The sequence below is a fragment of the Ochotona princeps genome, chromosome 5 (assembly GCF_030435755.1).
Source record: "Ochotona princeps isolate mOchPri1 chromosome 5, mOchPri1.hap1, whole genome shotgun sequence".
NCBI lineage: Eukaryota > Metazoa > Chordata > Mammalia > Lagomorpha > Ochotonidae > Ochotona > Ochotona princeps.
Window position 1 is genome coordinate 8,967,642 of NC_080836.1, and position 19,319 is coordinate 8,986,960.

The 19,319-nt window shown below is 43.7% G+C and overlaps 1 protein-coding gene across 7 annotated transcripts in view; it reads right to left on the minus strand.

Annotated features, from left to right (window-relative positions):
• WDR33 (WD repeat domain 33) overlaps positions 1-19,319 on the minus strand; it is an 88,041-nt gene that overhangs the window by 54,801 nt on the left and 13,921 nt on the right. For all 7 annotated transcript variants that reach the window (XM_058664356.1, XM_058664355.1, XM_058664354.1 and 4 more), the window contains exons 2-7: positions 8,918-9,144; positions 8,094-8,162; positions 5,213-5,317; positions 3,578-3,673; positions 3,254-3,405; positions 1,626-1,723 (exon numbers count right to left, since the gene is read on the minus strand). In XM_058664356.1, coding sequence (XP_058520339.1) covers positions 1,626-1,723; positions 3,254-3,405; positions 3,578-3,673; positions 5,213-5,317; positions 8,094-8,162; positions 8,918-9,121 — 724 coding nt within the window. In that variant the 5' untranslated portion in view covers positions 9,122-9,144. The remainder of the gene's footprint in view (positions 1-1,625; positions 1,724-3,253; positions 3,406-3,577; positions 3,674-5,212; positions 5,318-8,093; positions 8,163-8,917; positions 9,145-19,319) is intronic.

Below are 19,319 nucleotides of genomic sequence, written 5' to 3' on the forward strand. Positions count from 1 at the left end.
GTTGTGAATCTATCTTACTCTGAACACATCTATGTCATGGTGCACATATAACAAATAACTTAGATGATTTAAAAGACTGATCCTTGAGCCTGGGGCAGTAGCCTAGTGACCTAAGTTCTCAACTTGCATGTGCTAGGATCCCAAATGGGCGCCAGTTCATGTCCCGGCTGCTCCACTTCCCACCCAGCTCCCTAGTTGTGTCTTACGAAAGCAGTTGAGGACAGCCCAAAGCCTTGGGACTTTGCACCCACGTGAGAAACCCGGAGAAAGCTCCTGGCTCCTGGCTTTGGATTGGCTCAGCTCTGGGCAGCTTCTGTCTCTCCTCCTCTGTAAAACTGACTTTCCAATAAAAGTAGAATCTTAAAAAAAGATCAATGAAAATTATTTTTTATAAAGTAAATAAAGATTGTTCCTCATCCTAGATTCCCTCAGTAAGTGAGGTACCAGGTTCTTGTGTGTAGTCATGAAGCATCTGAAGGAGCCCAACAAAACGTACAAGGCAGGCACTGCTGAAGCAAATGAATTGGCTACAGAACGGGGGGGGGGGGGGGGGGGGGGGAGGGGCGCTAAGCAGGGATTCAAGTATCTCAAGAGCCAAAAGTATCAATGTTATAGACTATAAATAATCTGAACCATTAAGTAAAAGTTTTGGTGGAATTCTCCATTAAGACAGTTACCTCTGTTGATGGTCAAAATTAAAAAAACTTTCTCAATACCTTTGCTACACCCAGAATTTGCATCAGTCACTCTCCCACCCTGCATTTCTCTCTTAGAAGATAAGATGCCTTTGTGGTACAACAGAATCATCATTGTACAAAGCAGAATGTATTATTTATTTAAACTAGTTTAAGTTCAAATTTAGTGCTTAAGAACATCACATTCCTAGGGAACAATAATCTAATAGTTTTTAGTTAGAAGTATACATGTTTTTGTTGTGTAATTAATCCCCTAATTCTAACACTACTTTATCCATAAAAACAGTTTGTGAACTGCAAATATCTCAAAAGCTCCACTTTAAGAAGTCCATTAACCTAATCCAATAACCTCATTCAAAAATTCAAAATAATTCAAGTGAGAATATGGACTTCTTTTGCAGAATTGAGTGTAATTCTGTTTTATTTATAATCAGGAAAACAATAAAAATAACAAAGCAATCTTTCACAAACTTACTAACAAAAGGGACATGTAGTGCAAATGTGGTGAAACCAAAAAACCAACTGCTCTTGGCAACTGCTCACAGAAGTACAGTTACTGGGAGACGGATCTTGTCAATTAATTCATAGTGCAAAGGAACTGCCAGGAGAATGTGACCTACCTAAACAATATTGTCTTATGTTGGGGAAAGGCATCCTGGACCCAAGACAGGAAAGGACCACAACCTTGAAAGACGCACAGATAAATGACAGGGGAGGAGGGCTTAAATTTAATAGAGAGCTGAAAGAATTCAAAGAGAATGCAGCAGTACAAAGCTAACACTGAGTGGGTTTCTTCAGCGAGCCTGACTGGAGTGGTGTATGTGTGAAAAAATCAAATGGAGATGTAAGCCAGTACTGTGGTTTTGTGATGCTTTAACCACAATGTCTTCCCTATTTAAATATTCCAACCAGTACCATTAGTACACATACCTCGAAGAATTCTTTCCTCATGGCAACGAAGAAAGTCCCAGATTCTAACAGTGCCGTCATCAGAGCATGTAGCAAATTTATTATCCGTGGGTGAGAAACTGTTACATGAAGACACACAGCAGGGGAAAGAAGTCAGCATTGAACAGATTATCTGTGCTTCTCCGACAGGGAAAAATAAAAACACTGTGCTGCATTATCAACAGGAAAGTATCCAGTGAAGAACACCTTAAAGAGAATGCTGTGAGCCAGCACACGTCATCAGAGGAAGACTTCAAGGGAGGGGCTGGTTCTGTATTCAATCAGCGACAGTCAGAACTTTACAAGGGTATTATTAGTAGCAATGCTACCCACACACCTCTGAGTATTTCCTACCACACCTGTAAAACACATGGAGCTGACAAAAACAGTGAAACTAAATGAATTCTATTTTTGCAATATTCGTTTAGTCTAAATCACACAGGAACACTTCTCAAAAGATAAGCATGAGCTTCTGCCTCAGACACGTCATATAATGGTTTCCACAAAGGTCTGTGGAAAACTTTATGCCTTCCTGGAAATCTATCACATGAATATTATATCTTTTAAAGGAAACTTAAAAATACACATTTTGTATTTGAGTATCAAGTTTCTCAACTACTAAAAACTCCCTGAAGCTCTGAATCCTACAAATAAGAAAGGACCAATGGTGAAAACCAATGTATGCGCAAGGCATTAAGCATAGTCTATTAAAAAAAAAAAAAAAGCAAGCATGTTTATCTAATGATTTCTGTAAGATTCTACAAGTAGAAACAGTGACTGCAGTGGATGGTGTCAAAAGATGTTAACCTCCTCCCACAAGTGGTGGCTAAAACCTTACAGAAGGCTGCTTAGCTTGATTCTGAGGCTGAGGTCCTTTACAGGATTGTTGATGAGGCTTCTTTCTTCACTTTTACTATACATATCTCACTGATATGCAAAAACAGACAACTCACTGAAAATATTTTAAGCTCCACTTATACATTTACATAGCTGATGTTCTTAGCAGTGAACCGGAAGTCCTAGAGTCTTCGTGACTATGGTCTGCTTACAGCTGCAAAGCTTGAAGAACCCATTCATTAATCCATTTATGTTTGCCACATCCAGTTATCTGTGAGGGTTTTTAGTCCTAGACCTTCCTTCTGAAGTCGTGGCATAATCAAGCCAACCAGGTCTTCACTTAAGCCTTTTTTTTCTTGTATTTTGTGTGAATTCTGAAGGTGTTTTCTGTAGCTTTAGTTTTTATTCAGTTGTATAATTAAAGACTGAATTCTTTATTTGGAATGAAATAGTCTTGTCTTACACAGAAGGTAATAAAAAGGAGCAATGCATACACATTATTAACCATAAATGAAAAGAGAAAACCAGTGCAAAATGCGGCAGACAATACATCTCTAACATATTGCAAAGGCTGAAACCAGGACAACACTACTTCAGAAAGATGCCAGCAAAATGGTGAATGTGTGAAAACAAAGGAAAATACTGTGTGCACAGGGTGCAGAAAGTTTCCCAGAATCTGACAGAGCCCATGCATCTCTGCACCCAGAATACACTCAGAGAATAATTTAACCATGACAATAGGGACTACAGAAAATGGTATATTGTGTATAAACCTGGCCTCTCTAATCGCCTCCTTATGTGCCTGGAACATCTTGACGTTGTTCATATTCGACTGCCAGTATTTCACATATCCTCCATGGTCTGCTGTCAGCATCCACATGTCATTATGTGACCAAGTCATGGCCCTCACTGGGCTATCATGGGCCTGTGAACAAAGAAAACCCAGTTAGGTACTGCTTCAAGGAAGGGATGATCCAAAGCGACACAGGGCCAAGTGTTAAGGTGGTCCTGTCAGCCTAACTATGCCCCTAAGTGACCCCACCTCAGGTGTTCTACAGCAGCATAAGACCATGCTGCCATCCAGTGATTACTGTTACCTGTAAGATTGTTTCAAAGTTGAAAGTGAGTCCATTCCACAAGGTGAACTCTCCACTGGATGCTCCAGTGACCAATCGCCTTCCTTCTGGAGTCCACTGGGGAAGAAAGAGAGAGAGTGAAAACACTAAGAATGTTTTTACTTAAAATCGACACTAAGTAGGTAACACTGACTTTCACTTAAATACCTTATCAGGAAAAAAAGTACTGATTCCTACAGTACGGAAAAAACTGGCATTCTAAGCTCATAAATTGAAAATAATAAGTATGCTACAAATACATACACACTCCCATGAACTAAATGACACCTGCCTACACATTCTAAAGAGTAAATGCAAAAAAATGCAAAGACTGAATAAAGTATTTCATGTCTTACAGCTGACAGACTGACTCAGGAAGAACAGTTACCAATGGACAGTATCAGTACCAATTTAAAGGTACCAGGGCATGACACTTCTACAACTAAACCACTCACAGTACCAAGGAATAGCAAGTCTTATGCTGATCTACCCAACAAAATACAATAGAGTCATGACTAGCAATGCACCAAGATTCTAACATCTTGAATATCAGAGTCTATGACAAATACATTGATCATTACAATGTTTCATTTTCCTTAGCAGAAAGAAATATAAAAAAGTCAATACAACAATGCTTTTCTAAAATAAAATGTTTAAAAATGTAACAAGGAGATAAAACAAAAATTTGCTTAAAAGAACTTGCTGAACGACATCAAGAATATTTGGTAAATTACAGAAATACACGTGATATTCTGATTTTTAACAGCTTCTCTGTGGGTGACGGTTTTGACTACTATGAATAAAAATCTTCCACTTTTCTAGTTTCTGTTTAAAAGCTATAGGTCCCACCCCATTTAACACTGCAGGAAACCATCAAATACAGACACAGAACCCACATTATTGCTTAACATCTTTTAATGCGGATGGTGTCTCCAACTATGTTTAATTTTTTCCTAAAACTTCACAAGCAGATCCCCAAATGAGAATGTTTACCATTCATAATTCCAATACAGGATACTTGGATTTTATTCATTTCAAAAAGGCTTCTGTCATATTAAGATGATAATAAATGTGCCACCTACTATACATATTCCTCTGAATAGACTTCCTGGTAAATAAAATTAGACTACACAGTGGTTGTTTCCACTCACACATTACTTCTTTACTGGTCATGTCTACTCCCTTAATCCTTTCAGACAAGGAGGAGAGCAGAGACCAACACTACAACCACTTCCCTGGAGCTCCAGTGACCACTTCTTTAAGATTCTCTTTGCCCGCTCTCACTGTTGACTGTTTCACCTCACGGACATCATAAGCTCTACTTAACTTGCTCACTTAGCACCAGGCTGTCACAACAGTACTTTGTCTCATATTTTCAGCTGTTATTTGTTCAACTTCACTGAGCCACCCTACACATCCTGACACTGCTAAGCAACAAGCACCTTCTTGGTTAGGAGGCAGAATGAACAGAACACAACAAAAATGACTTCTCCATAATTTATGAGAATAGTAACAACACTAGGAGACAGAGATGGGATTGACAACAGCGTTTACAACGTCACTCTGTTTTGTTCAACAAGAGGAATCTTCCCACAAAGTATTCAACAGACTACTCACCCTCACAACAAATACTGGACATTTCACTTTATTTGTTGATGTCCGAACAAATTTTGTTGTTACAGCATTCATAGGATTATTCAACATTCCTATAGGTGGAACTAGCTGCACACACAAAAAAAATGAGTTTTTAGAGCTCCTGATTACAAACAGGGCAGAAACAAATGAAGTCAAGGTAACAACTTCAACAATAAAGACAACTGGAAGCTATTAAGATTTTTTTAAATAATAAATATAATAATTACAATTAGCATAAATTAACCAAAATAAGAAAACAAAGATATAGGAAAGTTAAACATATATTATTAGCAAACAAACAACATAAACAAGTATCCCGAATTTCTTCTTTAGGTCAATACAATGGCGTGTACATAAGCAAAATGTAAAGATTTGTTTGTTTGCTAGGCAAATTAGAGAGAGAGAAAGGGAGAGACACAGAGGGACAAAGATCTTCCATCTAGGGGCTCCCTCCCACAGACTGACTTAGACTGAAACCAAAAACTGGGAATTCCGCCCAGGGCTCCCATATGACTATCGGGAGTCTAAGCACTTGGGTCATATTCTGCTGTTTTCCTAGGCTGGGAGAGGCCTCAGAAGCAGAGAAGCTGGGACGTTAACCAGATTCCATACGTGCTGCTGCTGTCAAAGGCAAGAGTTTAACTCACTGTGCCAAGAAGCATACCCTACAAGCCAAATTTAGACGACTTCCTTTTCACAAGATTTTAAGGCTATTCAATCTTGTTAGATATTATATGAAGCCCGAAATCAATGTTTCTGGATTTAAAATCCAAATCTTTCTTTTTAAAATATTAATGGATAAAAAATACAACCTATGGGGCCCCATGTGGTGGCATAGCAGCTAAAGTCCTTGATTTGAAGCACCAGGATCCCATATGGGCGCCGGTTCTAATCCCTGCGATCCTGCTTTCATCCAGCTCCCTGCTTGTGGCCTGGGTAAGCAGTCAAGGACAGCCCAAAGTCTTGGGACCCTGCACCCTTGTGGGAGGCCCGGAAGAAGCTCCTGGCTTCGGATCAGCTCAGCTCCGGCTACTGTGGTCACTGCTCGAGTGAATCAGCAGACAGAAGATCTTCCCCTCTGTCTCTTTCTTTCTGCATATTTGACTTTGCAATAAGAACAAAATAAATCTTTAAAATACACAAACCATGGTCTACATAAACGTGATGTGTTACTCCTTTAAAAACCTATTAATTTTAGCTGCAAAAACGTACAAATAAGAGCAGGCATTTTGTCATGATCAAGACGTTAATTAAGACACCTATGTGGGCCCAGCGGCATGGCCTAGCGGCTAAAGTCCTCACCTTCAACGCGTCCTGGGATCCCATATGGGTGCAGGTTCTAATCCCGGCAGCTCCACTTCCCATCCAGCTCCCTGCTTGTGGCCTGGGAAAGCAGTCCAGGACGGCCCAAAGCTTTGGGACCCTGCACCCACGTGGGAGACCTGGAAAGAAGTTGCTGGTTCCTGGCTTCAGATCAGCGCGCACCGGCCGTGGCGGCTCACTTGGGGAGTGAATCATCGGATGGAAGATCTTCCTCTCTGTCTCTCCTCCTCTCTGTATATCTGACTTTGTGATGAAAATAATCTTCTAAAAAAAAAGACACCTATGCTCCCACATTGGAGTAACTGGGTCTGATTCTTGACTCGTGCTCTAGATAACTTCTCACTAATGCAAAACCCTGGCAGGCTGCAGTAAAGGTTTCTGCTATCCACACTGGAACCACGGGCCAAATTCCAGCCCCTATCATTGTGGCATTAGGAAAGTCTGGATGGGATCTTTCTCTCTGCCTCTCCAATAAATAAGATTGCATTTTTAAAATTTTAAAAACAAGGACTAGCACAGTGGTCTAGCAGCTAAAGTCCTCGCCTTCAAAGTGCCGGGATACCATATGGGCGCCGGTTCATATTCCAGCGATCCTGTTTTCCATCCAGCTCCCTGCCTGTAGCCTGGGAAAGCAGTCCAGGACGGCCCAAAGACTTGGGACCCTGCATCTGCATGGGAGACCTGGAGGCAGTTCCTGGTTCCTGGCTTCAGATTGGCGCAACTCCGGCCATAGAGGTCACTTGGGGAGTAAACCATCGGCGGAAGATCTTCCTTTTTCCTCCTCTCGGTATGTCTGCCTTTCCAAGAAAAATAAATACATCTTGGGAAAAAAATCTAAAATCAAATGGCCATTTGAGTTAAGACGCAGTTAAGACTCATGCGTCTGGAGTCCAGCACAGTAGCCTAGTGGCTAAAGTCCTCACCTTGCACACCTGGAAACCCATATGGGCGCCAGTTAGTAACCCAGCTGCTCCACTTCCCATCTAGGTCCCTGCTTGTAGCCTGGGAAAGCAGTTGAGGATAGCCCAAAGCTTGCCTGCACTCACATGGGAAACCCAGAGGAGGCTGCTGGCTGCTGGCTCCAGGCTTCGGATTGGCTCAGCACTGACCACTGTGGAAGTGGTCACTTAGCAAGTGACCCAGCAGATGGGAGATCTTTCTCTCTCCTTCACTCTGTAAATCTGACTTTCCAATGAAAATAAAATATCAAAAAAATTAAAAAATAATGTTTCTTACACAAGAGTACCAGAGTTCAATAACTAGCTCCAGCTCTCAACTCAGACTTCCGCCTGTGCAGACTCTGAAAGTCAGAGTCGGGGCCCTGCTGCTCACACAGGAGACTTGACTCAGTGTCCAGCTCCTAGCTGTAGCCACTACGGGGATTTGGGGGTTAAGCAGTAAATGGGAACTCAGATTTTCAAACACATCAATAAGAATTTTTTTTTTTTTTAATGCAAAAGACTTAAACTTGAGTCACCAGGTTTTTAGATTTAAACATCTAGAGAGGTTTTAATTAAGCTGGCGTGACAGACACACTTACATCATTATAGTAACCTGCATCAGGCTGAATTGCGTGCATATCTCTCTGGTCTCTTTGCCATATTCTATTCTGTTAAAAAAAAAATCAGTTAATGAATATACAATTTAATTATATTCAATTTTAAACTTATCTAGTAATTGTAAGCTATATTAACGGAATGGAAATCAAAAATGTTATTTTCTAAAACGTGGATAACAGCAGAGATCTTACGTGGGATTTCCCCACATCCTACTGATACTGCTAGGACTTCCCTCCTTGCCTAATCACATTAACCACCACTCACTCAGCGAGGGCTGTCAGCCCAACACACTCACACGGACCACTCACTCAGCGAGGGCTGTCAGCCCAACACACTTACACAGACCACTCACTCAGCGAGGGCTGTCAGCCCAACACACTTACACAGACCACTCACTCAGCGAGGGCTGTCAGCCCAGCACACTCACAAGGACCACTCACTCAGCGAGGGCTGTCAGCCCAACACACTCACACGGAGCAGCTCTTCATAAGATACACAGACTTCACCAATGCCTCAGAATCACCCAGCACAAAGCAATTCTTCACTCTCAGCTTTCTTCATTCCCAGTGTATACCCATGCACTTCTGGAAAAAAGGTCACTCTTGTGATTTGTTGCAAACTTTTAAAGCAAAGTCTATTTCTCAACTAGACCCTAATAATAAAAACAAATGAGATTCTGGTGAACTGAAGTCATATGAGGTCGCCTCATATGAAATTCGATGCATCACACTAAACCAAGAAACATAGCTGTATCTACTACTATTCAACATTTAGTAAGCGTCTGAAGTATATTAACTGGACTTACCTCCAAATACTTAATGACAGAAGGGTTGTAATCTATGGTCTTTCGGTTCACAGCTTTTCTCATTCGTTTTCCATCAAAGGTAAGCTGCTGCATTGCTTGCTGCTGTGCAAAATCAGGTCGCTTATAGAACAGCTGTCGTGGTGCTTGGTGTTGGAACCTTGGCATGTGGAAAAAACGAGGAGGAGAACCAATTTCTGTAGCCATGGTGATGTTTTCCTTCTAAGAAACTGGAATAAGAAAAATACTCTCACCACAAATGCTACCACTGCAACATTACTTGTAAACACTTTCAAATGAACTCTCATTTTTATATTTCTCTTCCCATTTCTAACATGTCTCATTTCTATGAATCTGGCAAAAGGAACTGGAATAACAGCAAAGCCAGTCACACAGCTGAAAAAAGCTAGATCGCAGAAAACTGTCAACAGGCCTATCTGGTTTCAACTTCAGCCCAATCTACGAACTGGTGTGTCTACAGAAGAAAAGGAAGGTAAACTTCCTGGTAACTTCACATTTTCCAAAAAGAATACTTAGATGTCTGATAACAAACGAATTATTTTTCTCTTCAAAAGGCTTTAAAGGAGTCGCTAAAAATTCTTAAAATCTGACTTTGACCTTAAATTTTGTAGTTATAGTGTAGGAACAAGAATAAAATATCCCATATTTCATATACACACACAAAGAATAAATTCCAGGAAAAAAGTAACTATGGCTACAGAAATTTATCTTTCAAAATATGTGTTTTAAAGGCAACATTAAGCTAACATCTGAAAAGAAAAATGTTAAAACTTTACAGTTTTTCAACTTCAATTTTGACATCTAAACGCCAATAAGAGCACTATACATGGCTTTAAAATAAATTTGAGATGGGTGCGGGCCTTGGGGTTGGGGGCAAGTGCAGCTCGCTGCAGTGTGGCAGTTGTGGGGCGTGCCCTTGACGGGTCAGATCCAATGCTGAGGACTTAAGCCAAAGACACTGCCAGAAGGCAGTGGACGAGTCCTTGGCCTCCCCCAGGGCAGCCAGTGCACCAGGTGGTGCCAGGCTTTGCCTGCTAGCCATCCGGCGGTGAACTCTGGGATTTTTAAGATTTGTAATTACTGCCTGGGGACATGCATGATTAAGCCAGTTTTAGTGTAGGTGAGAAGTGAATTCTGGGTGATTCCCAGTGACAGGGTCATGCAAGTTTCAGGCATGCATGGGGACTGAGACCTGGTGGTTTGGAGGGAAGTATCCAGAAGATAATTTGGGTTAGACAGATTCACCAGCCCAATTAGGAATACAGAGATGGGCTGTTAGCATAGAGCATCACTGATCACCACACACCAGCCCACACCAAAGCTATGGATGGGGGCCACTTTGGCAGTGTTGGGTACCATTACCTGACTGGGTGGTGGGGTGGTGGAGTGGTTACATTTGGCAAAGTCAAGACTATCAAGCACGCAAGAGAACTTGGTCTGGGGGTAGAATCTGTGGGGTTGTGTGGGCCCAACCCTGTGGAAATACAAGTTCCCCTGGTTAGCTCGCAGCTGGGGTTGCGATGGACTAAGGCTAGGTGTGACCACGCCACCTGCCATGCTACTCACGGGTATAGGAACCCACAACAGTCAGGGCAGGTCAAGGCAGCAGCACCTGAATGTGCATCCTAAAACAGGATGTGGGGTGGGCCGGACTGCCACTGGAAGCGGGGCAGAATGGGCAGAGCTGAACAAACCTTAACCCACAGAAAAAACAGACATCAGGTTGGAGCACAGGTCATGCCAAGTAGGTCCTTGCACCTACTGATCTGCGTAAGACAGGGATCCTAAGCCACAGCATCTAAGGGGCCAAGACAAGAGAGCGGCTCTGCCAAGCTGAGTCAGAGCAACCACTGGCCTGCACATGATCTAAGGCTGTGAATAGGCCCAACTGGGCAGCTAAGGGGACAATCCTCGCTGGGTTGAGTTTCCCGCCAATGAGCGTATGGGCTGGAATTGGGGCTGCATTCTGGTCAGGATACAATTGTAATCTCACTTGGCACAAGTGTGGACTGGGACTGGAAGCACCAAGCTGGGCCAGACCCCAACACCATCTGGTGCTATGCAGGACCAGGGGAAATGTGTGACAGACCAGGCTAGGTCTCAGCCCTTACTGAACCATATGTGAGCTGTACAGGGGTATGGAAGAGCCGTGGCTGGGTTGAAACATCCAACAGTAAGAACCAGATTGAGCTGAAGACCAGTCAGGAAAAGCCACTGTTCCTGCTAGGACAGGAGGTGAACTGATTAGGGCTGGCTCACGGACCCACTGGTATGCACGACATCTGGCACTGGGAGAGTTTCTGATGGAGGAGCATGGACAACTTTTCTAGCAGGACACAGTCCCTGCAGGTAAGCGCAAGAAGCACAGTAGGAAACAGCCCAGAACAGGCTATGGAAATTATCCCACTGGCATACACATGGCATGCACTGGGGGCAGACCAGGCTGAACCTGTTCACATCAACCACGGTGAGTTAGAGCACCAGAACAGAGTGTGGGTCGAGCCAGGTTCGGTTGCAACACATACCAGTACACATTAAGGAATGCCAAGGTGAGATGAGCCATACCAGATGTGGTTGCAGCGCCCAAACAGCATGTGTGATAATCAGGGGGAGAAGGCAAAGCTGACAGAAGAACGTGGGCTCCCCTGCTGGACAACTACTTCCATTGGAAAGCTTGAGTCGGGATGGGGGCAGATCAGACTAGGCAGGGCTACAACACCTGTGGGCCTCATATGAGCTAGATCGGGAAAAGCCAGGCTGGGCTGATTGTTCCAACTGGTGCAAGCATAAATTAGAGTGGGTGAGGGATGGTTGGGCTTTGCCACAGTATCAACTGGCAGAAGCTGGCACTGGGGGCTAATTCTGTCAAGTCAAATGCCAGAACTACCTGGAGAGTGCATAATCTGGGAGTGGATGTGGCCTAGAAAGGAAATAGTGGGCACCTCTCTCGGAGTTACCACTCTCACTGGACAGCACGAAAACCAGGACAAGGGCAGGGGTGGCTAGACAGAAAGGCACCTGCCAGTGGGTGTATGCGCTGGATAGTAGGTTGGTTGGGTTGAACCAGGCTTCAATGCCCATTGACATGTATGAGAGCTGAATGGGATGTGGGACAGACTGGACAAGCCTGTGATACATACTGGCAATCATGGGAACCAGGGTAGGGGACAGAACTGGTGGGGGTTATGGGGAGTCGTCCAAAGTAGGCTGCAGCTCCAACTGGTTTGCGTGAGGACCGAGTATGAAGTGGGTAGGATCGAGCTGGACTATAACACCCATTGGTTCACGAGGAAGACAGGGCTGGAAACAGAACTGACCCAGCAATTGCAACGACCAGCATGTGCATAAGCAGATTGGTGTGACAGACAGTGTTGCAGTCTGTACTAGCAAACTTACACAAGAATCAGGTTTGGGATCATCTCAGATGAAGTTTCTTTGGAGATCCCTCCAACTGAACTGATGATCTTAGAACCCCATCCATGAAGAGACCATCAGCCAGTGGACTCTGAATAGGTTTCATTGCGATTGGAACTGTGAGACTGGCAGCAATCCAGAACTGATGAACTATCAAAACTTTTTGAGCAGGACCCTCAGAGCGCGCCTCCCATTGGGGATCTGGGATGGGTGGGAGGTTGGGTGGGGCTTTTCCCTCTGTTACTCCCCTAACCCCAGATATAGGGGAAAATGATAGTATTAGTGTGGAAACAATGGTATTACCCACTTTCATCCTGTAGCCCTTGACCCTATCTACCCTAATCAACTAAGTAAGATTATTAAAAGATAATTTAAAAAAAAAAAAAAAACTGCTTGAGCAGGACCCTCGGAGCATGCCCCACATCGGGGACCTGGGATGGGTGGGAGGCTGGGTGGGGCTTCTCCCTTTCTCTCCTGACCCCAGATACAGGGAAAAATGATGATATTAGTGTGGAAACAATGGTCTTACCCACTTTCCTGTAGCCCTTGACCCTTTGTACCCTAATCAACTATGTAAGATTATATATATTAAAGAAAAAAGACCAGAAAAAAATAAAACTAAAAATAAAATAAATTTGAAAGCATTTTTTTCATATTTATTACAAAAGTGAGGGGACTGCAGACTCTTGTGAGCCTTGCTAAGGATGTGCAGTGTATCTGACTTTCCAATGAAAATTAGCAAACCTTTAAAAATAAAAAAAATAACAATATATTTAAGTATTTTCTCCCATTCTGTGGCTAGTCTTTTCACTGACTTGATTATTTTAAGGCTTTGTGCTGTGGCAAGCATGCAAAATCACAGAAACAATCACCAGAAGACACAGAATGTGCAGCCAACATTGCGGCACAACCTGTTAAGCTGCCACCTGCAATGCCTTTGAGGACCAGTCTGAGTTCCAGCTATGTTGCTTCCAACCTGGTCCCAAGTTAATGCATCAGAGAAAGTAGCAAATGATAATCCACATCCTTGGGCTCCTGCCACTGATGTGGGAGACAAAGATGGAGTTCTGGGTTCCTGGCTTCAGTGTTGCCCAAATGTGGTAATTATAGCCATGTGGGGAGCGAACAAACAGAAGGCAGATCTCTTTCTCTTTCAAGGAAATTAAAAAAAAAAAAATTTAGCTACTTTTTTGAACTGGTAGTTACACAGAGAAAAGGAGATAAAAGATCTTCTATCCTCGGGTTCACTCAAATGGCCACAACAGCCAGAGCTGAGTCAATTCGAAAACAGGAACCAGGAGTTTCTTCCAGGTCTCCAACATGAGTACAAGGGTCCAAACCTTTGAGCCATCCTCTATTGCTTTCCCAGGCCACAAGCAGGGAGCTGGAAGGCAAGTGAAGCAGCAGGGGCACGAATAGGGGACCATATGGGATCCTGCACTTGCAAGGTAAGGATTTAGCCATTGAGCCACTGGACTAGGCCAAATAAATAAATCTAAAAGAATATCTGTGTTCATCTGCCACTTCAATAATTTTTAGAACAGCTTATTAGGGGCTGGAGCTCGGAGTTACCACTCTCACTGGACAGCACGAAAACCAGGACAAGGGCAGGGGTGGCTAGACAGAAAGGCACCTGCCAGTGGGTGTATGCACTGGATAGTAGGTTGGTTGGGTTGAACTAGGCTTCAATGCCCACTGACATGTATGAGAGCTGAATGGGATGTGGGACAGACTGGACAAGCCTGTGATACATACTGGCAATCATGGGAACCAGGGTAGGGGGCAGACCTGGTGGGGGTTGTTGTGGGTCGCTCCAACTAGGCTGCAGCTCCCACTGGTTTATGTGAGGGCCGTGTGTGTGCTGGGCAGAACTGGGCTGGACTGCAACACCCATTGGTTCCAGCGGAAGAAAGGGTTGGAAACAGAACTGACCCAGCAATTGCAACCACCAGCTGGTCAGGGCAATGGACTGTACCCAACCCTATACTGCAAGCACACACAAGAACCGGGTCTGGATTCACCTCAGACAAAGTTTCTTTAGGGATCCCCCCAATAGAACTGCTGGACTCAGAACCCTAACCATGAAAAGACAGAGGACTGAACAAATCAATCAACTACCCCAGCCATATGCTGGCAGTGAAAAACAAGGCAAACGGAGACTGTAAGATGGACTATGTGAACCAGTGGATTCTTCAACGACCTCATCGTGTTTCCAATGGCGAGATTGGCAGCAATTCATAACTGCTGTACTATCAAAACCACTTGAGCAAGACCTCGGAGTATGCCCCACATCAGGGACCTGGGATGGGTGGGAGACTGGGTGAGGTTTCTCCCTTTACCATCCCCTTTACCCCAGATATAGGGAAAAAAAATGTGGAAATGGTCTTATCCACTTTCCTGTAGCCCTTGAACCTTTGTGCCCTAATTAACTATGTAAAGATTGTCAACATAAATATATATATATATATAAATTCATTTTTATTCGAAAGATTTACAGGAAGGAGAGACAGAGAGGGAAAATCTTCATTCCACTAGTCCACTCCCCACTCGGCTGCAACTGGCCAGAACCAAGCTGACCCAAAGCCAGGAGTCGCTTATGGGTCTTCCACATAGGTACAGGGGCCCAAGGACTTGGTCCATCCTCCACAATCTTTCCGGGATATATCAGGAAGCTGGATGGGAAGTGGAGCAGCCATGACACAAACCAGCGCTTACATGGGATGCTGGCACTTGAAGGTGAAGGATTAGCATGTACAGCAATGGCATCAGCCCCTTGAATTAATTCTGTAAGTTTCTGTCTTTGAAAAATGTGTTTAATTTCTCCCCACATCACCAAATTTGGAGGCACAGAACTACTCATGCTGTCTGATACGATGTGATGACATTTCTCTATTGTTCCTGCTATCATTAACTCGCGCACCCTTACTCCTTTTCCTTCTATCCCTCTCTTTAAAATCTTGTAAGTCAAAACTGGATCCCCTAGACAAGGTGGATAGTACAATTACACAGAGATTTCCCCCTCATCAGAACAGCCCTACTACCACAAGTACTCCATTTATACTCGGCACTTCGTTATAGCTGATGCTCAGGCTTCTATCACAAACTATCATACTCTGGGTGGGTCAAACAACAGAAAACTTTCCTCACAGTACTGGAGTGCAAGCTGTAACATCAGGGTGCCAATGGAGTACAGCTACAATGAGGGTTCTCTTCCTGAACTGATGCTTGGTGTTGCTCTGACGAGTGCTCCCCTTTCGTACCTCCTCTAATCCAAATTATTTCCCCAGAAGCTCCATCTCCAAATATCATCACTCGAGACATCAGGACTTCATCACATGAATTTTGAAAGACACAATTCAGTCCATAGCAGACTGGGATGCCTGCATCTTATCACAGAGTGACTAGGCTGGAGTTGTGATTCTGTTCTTCAGTTCTACAAACTAGCTAGTGCACACCTGTGAGGCAGCAAAACACAGCTTAGGTATTTGCATCCCTTGTACTCATGCTGCAAACCTGGACTGACTTCCGGGCTCCCAGCTTCTGCCCAGCCCAGCCCTGGCTACTGTGGGCATCTGTAGGTTGGACCAACACATGGGGGAGCTCCCTCACTCATTCCCCTGCTGTACCTCTCTCTGTATCTGCCTTTCCAGTAAAAATAAATTTTTAAAAAGCTTTAAAAAAATTTTTAAAGAGACACTTAACCTCTAATACAATTTATTTAGAAACTAGAATAGAGTTTTTAGAAATAAGTTTTTCCATTTCTGCATACAGTATTGCATTTCTAAGCAACAGGGATTCCAACAGCTCTCATGACTACATAAATTCATAACAGACAGGAATATAAATTCAGTTGTTAATTCTATACTGGATTAAGCTTTCAACCAAAAATACAGTTTTAGTTGGAAACTCTTTGAACTGAAAAAAAGGCACACATGCCACATGCGATACAAATACCTCCAAACTGACATTCAACCCAAGATAATGTATCTTTCTCTGTTTTCTTGAAGATTTTTATTTTATTTATTTGAAAAGCAGAGTTGAGAGAGAGGGATGAGGACAGGAAGATCTTCTATCTGCTGATTTACTCCTCAAATGGCCCTAGTAGCCAGGCCAGGCCAAAAGGAAACCACAAGCCAGTTTATCCGGGCTCTTCCACATGAGTGCAGGGAGCCAGTCCGAAGCCAGAGCCTCTTCCGGGTCTCCCCTGTGGGTGCAGGGTCCCAAGGCTTTGGGCCATTCTTGACTGCTTTCCCAGGCCACAAGTAAAGAGGTGGATGGGAAATGGGGCCAGCAGTATTAGAACCAGTGCCCATATGGGATCCCAGTGAAGAAAATGGGACTTGGACGAGTTCCTATATGGGATATTGGCACCACAGGTGGAGGCTTTACTTAATACCCAATGGCAACAGTTCCCAAAAGAAATACTTCGGGGGAGGGGAGAAGTAGTTCATAGAGTAGGAGAAAAGGAAAAGCAGCACAGAAAGAAACTGGAAGTCCAGCTTAAGCTGGATCCTGAATGCAAAGCAGGAAGACTTCACAGCAGTCAACAGATACACAGATGGCAAAAAGAGTTTAATCACACTTCCCACCCAAAAGCTGCACACAGAACTTTTCACTTTTTCTAGAAAACAAACCGGTCAGTCCTCATCAGACTCCCACAGATCCAAGTATTGTAAAATCAATTGAGATGGACAACAGTGAGTACTACCAGATCTTTGGATAAAGTCTTATGCAATGTAGAGGAGGAGCAAGAAGCAAGAAAGCAATTCAGCTAACCAGCTTGGTTTAGAAACCAAAGTAACATAAGATTTTAGTAATAAATATTGCAGGGCAGGTGTTTGCCCCACCAGTTAACACAAAGGTTGGGACTTCAGTCTCAATCTGTTTCTCAAATAAATTATTCAATGTTTTTAACTATCCATCTTTTTTTTTCCCGTAAAGTCAGATATACAGAGAGGAGCAGAGAGAGGAATCTCTTCCATCGATTCACTCCCAAGTGCTCAAAATGGCCTGAGCTGTGCCAAACCAAAGCCAGGAACCAAGAGCCTCTTCAGGGTCTCCCAAGCGAGTGCAGGGTCCCAAGGCTTTGGGCCGTCCTCAACTGCTTTCCCAGGCCATTGGCAGGGAGCTGGATGGGAAGTGGAGCTGCTGGGATTAAAATCGGCAACCATATGGGATCCCAGCATGTGCAACGCGAAGAATTCAGCCACTAGGCTACCGTGATAGGCCCAACTAGCCATCTTCCATCTAGATTTACAACACTGTAATAATCTAGGCAGAAGATGGACAAATTCAGAAAAAAAAAAAAGATGGACAAATTGTTTCACAAGTCAATGACTATAAGCAGACATGGTGATCTACACTAAATAGAACTTTACAGAATCTACCACACACAATACATACCAACAAGAAGCCTAACGCTTTACTGCATAAAAATGTCTACCAATTAAAGTATCAAAAGGGACAAATGAACTTTAAATTATCTTGTCATTCATGCTGAGGAATGACTACTCAGTTGAGAAGCAAAACCACCCAAAAATAAAACTTTATTTAGACTGGTGTTAGAACATAGCATTGCTGACTTCAATGTTCATTGGTTCAAGTCTTACCTGTTCTACTTCCAATCCAGCCTATCAGGGAGTTCAGAAAGGCACCTGCTTCACTTCCCAGCCAGCTCCTTGTTTATTGCCTGAGGAATAAGTGGAGGACACCCCAAAGTATTGGGACCATGCACCCACGTGGGAGATTCAAAAGTTCCTGGTTCCTGCCTTTGGATGGGATCAGCTCAGCTCTGACTATTGAGGCCAATTGGGCAGTAAACCAACAAACAGAAGATTTTTCTGTCCCCTCCTTCTCTCGATAAATCTGAGCTGCTTTTCCAATAAGAAAAACTCTTTAATTCGTGAAAGGCAGAATTGAGACGAGACACAGAAGGATCTTAGAAAAACTGGCTCGTTCCCCAAATTCACTCAATGGCCAAGCTGACCCAATACTTAGCCAGGAGCCAACAGTCTTCCAGGTCTCTCATGTGGGTGCAGGGTCCAATGACTCAGGCAACCCTCTCTTGCTTTCCCCGGCCACAAGCAGGGAGGTAGATGGGAAGTGCAGCAACCAGGACATGAACCAATACCAAACGGGATGCCAGAGGCAGCAGGCAGAGGTTAGACTGCCATACGACCACGCCAGCCTTTACCTGATTTAGAAGCTAAAAATCCAGACTGAGCATGTGGCCTAGGCAGGAAGATCCTACTGGGACCCCCAAACCTCATGTTAGAGTGCACGTCCCCTTCCACTCCCAGCTTCCTTACTAAAGCACGTCCTGGGAGGAAGATAAATGAAGTAACTCGGGTCCCTGCCACCCACATGCTTGAGGTCCGTTCTCTAGGCTTTGTCTGCCCAAAGCACTTAGGTAGCTAACCAGTAGACTAAAGATCTGTCTCTGTTTATGTCTGTCTTTCTGAAATACAGATGTACTTACAGTTCATGGAAAATGCTACCAAAAAAAAAAAAGAACAGAAGTAGCTGGCCACTGCGACATAGTGGATGAAGCCACTACTTGGGATGTCCATACCCCTATCATAGTGCCTGCAACGAGCCCCACCCCCACTTCCAGTCTAGCATCTGGCTAATGCACCTGGGAAGCACACAATGACCAAGGGGCTTAGACCCACATTCTCACAAACCACCCTTGGCTACTGTGGGTATCCGGGGAGTGAATCAGTGGTTAGGAAGTCTGTATATATGTGTACACAGAGAGATACAGCTATGTTTCTTCTCCTTCCCCTTTTAAATAAAGGCTGACAATCAAATAAGTAAAAGCTCAACCACACTCTATTTGGTAACCTATTATTAAAAACTTCAGAGCCCAATCCTTGAATCCTCACCATCGCCTCCCAAGAATCCACACCTACAGGAAATTGGACACCAGAGACAGGTACGAAGCCCAGGCACGCCACACAGAGGCAGCCAC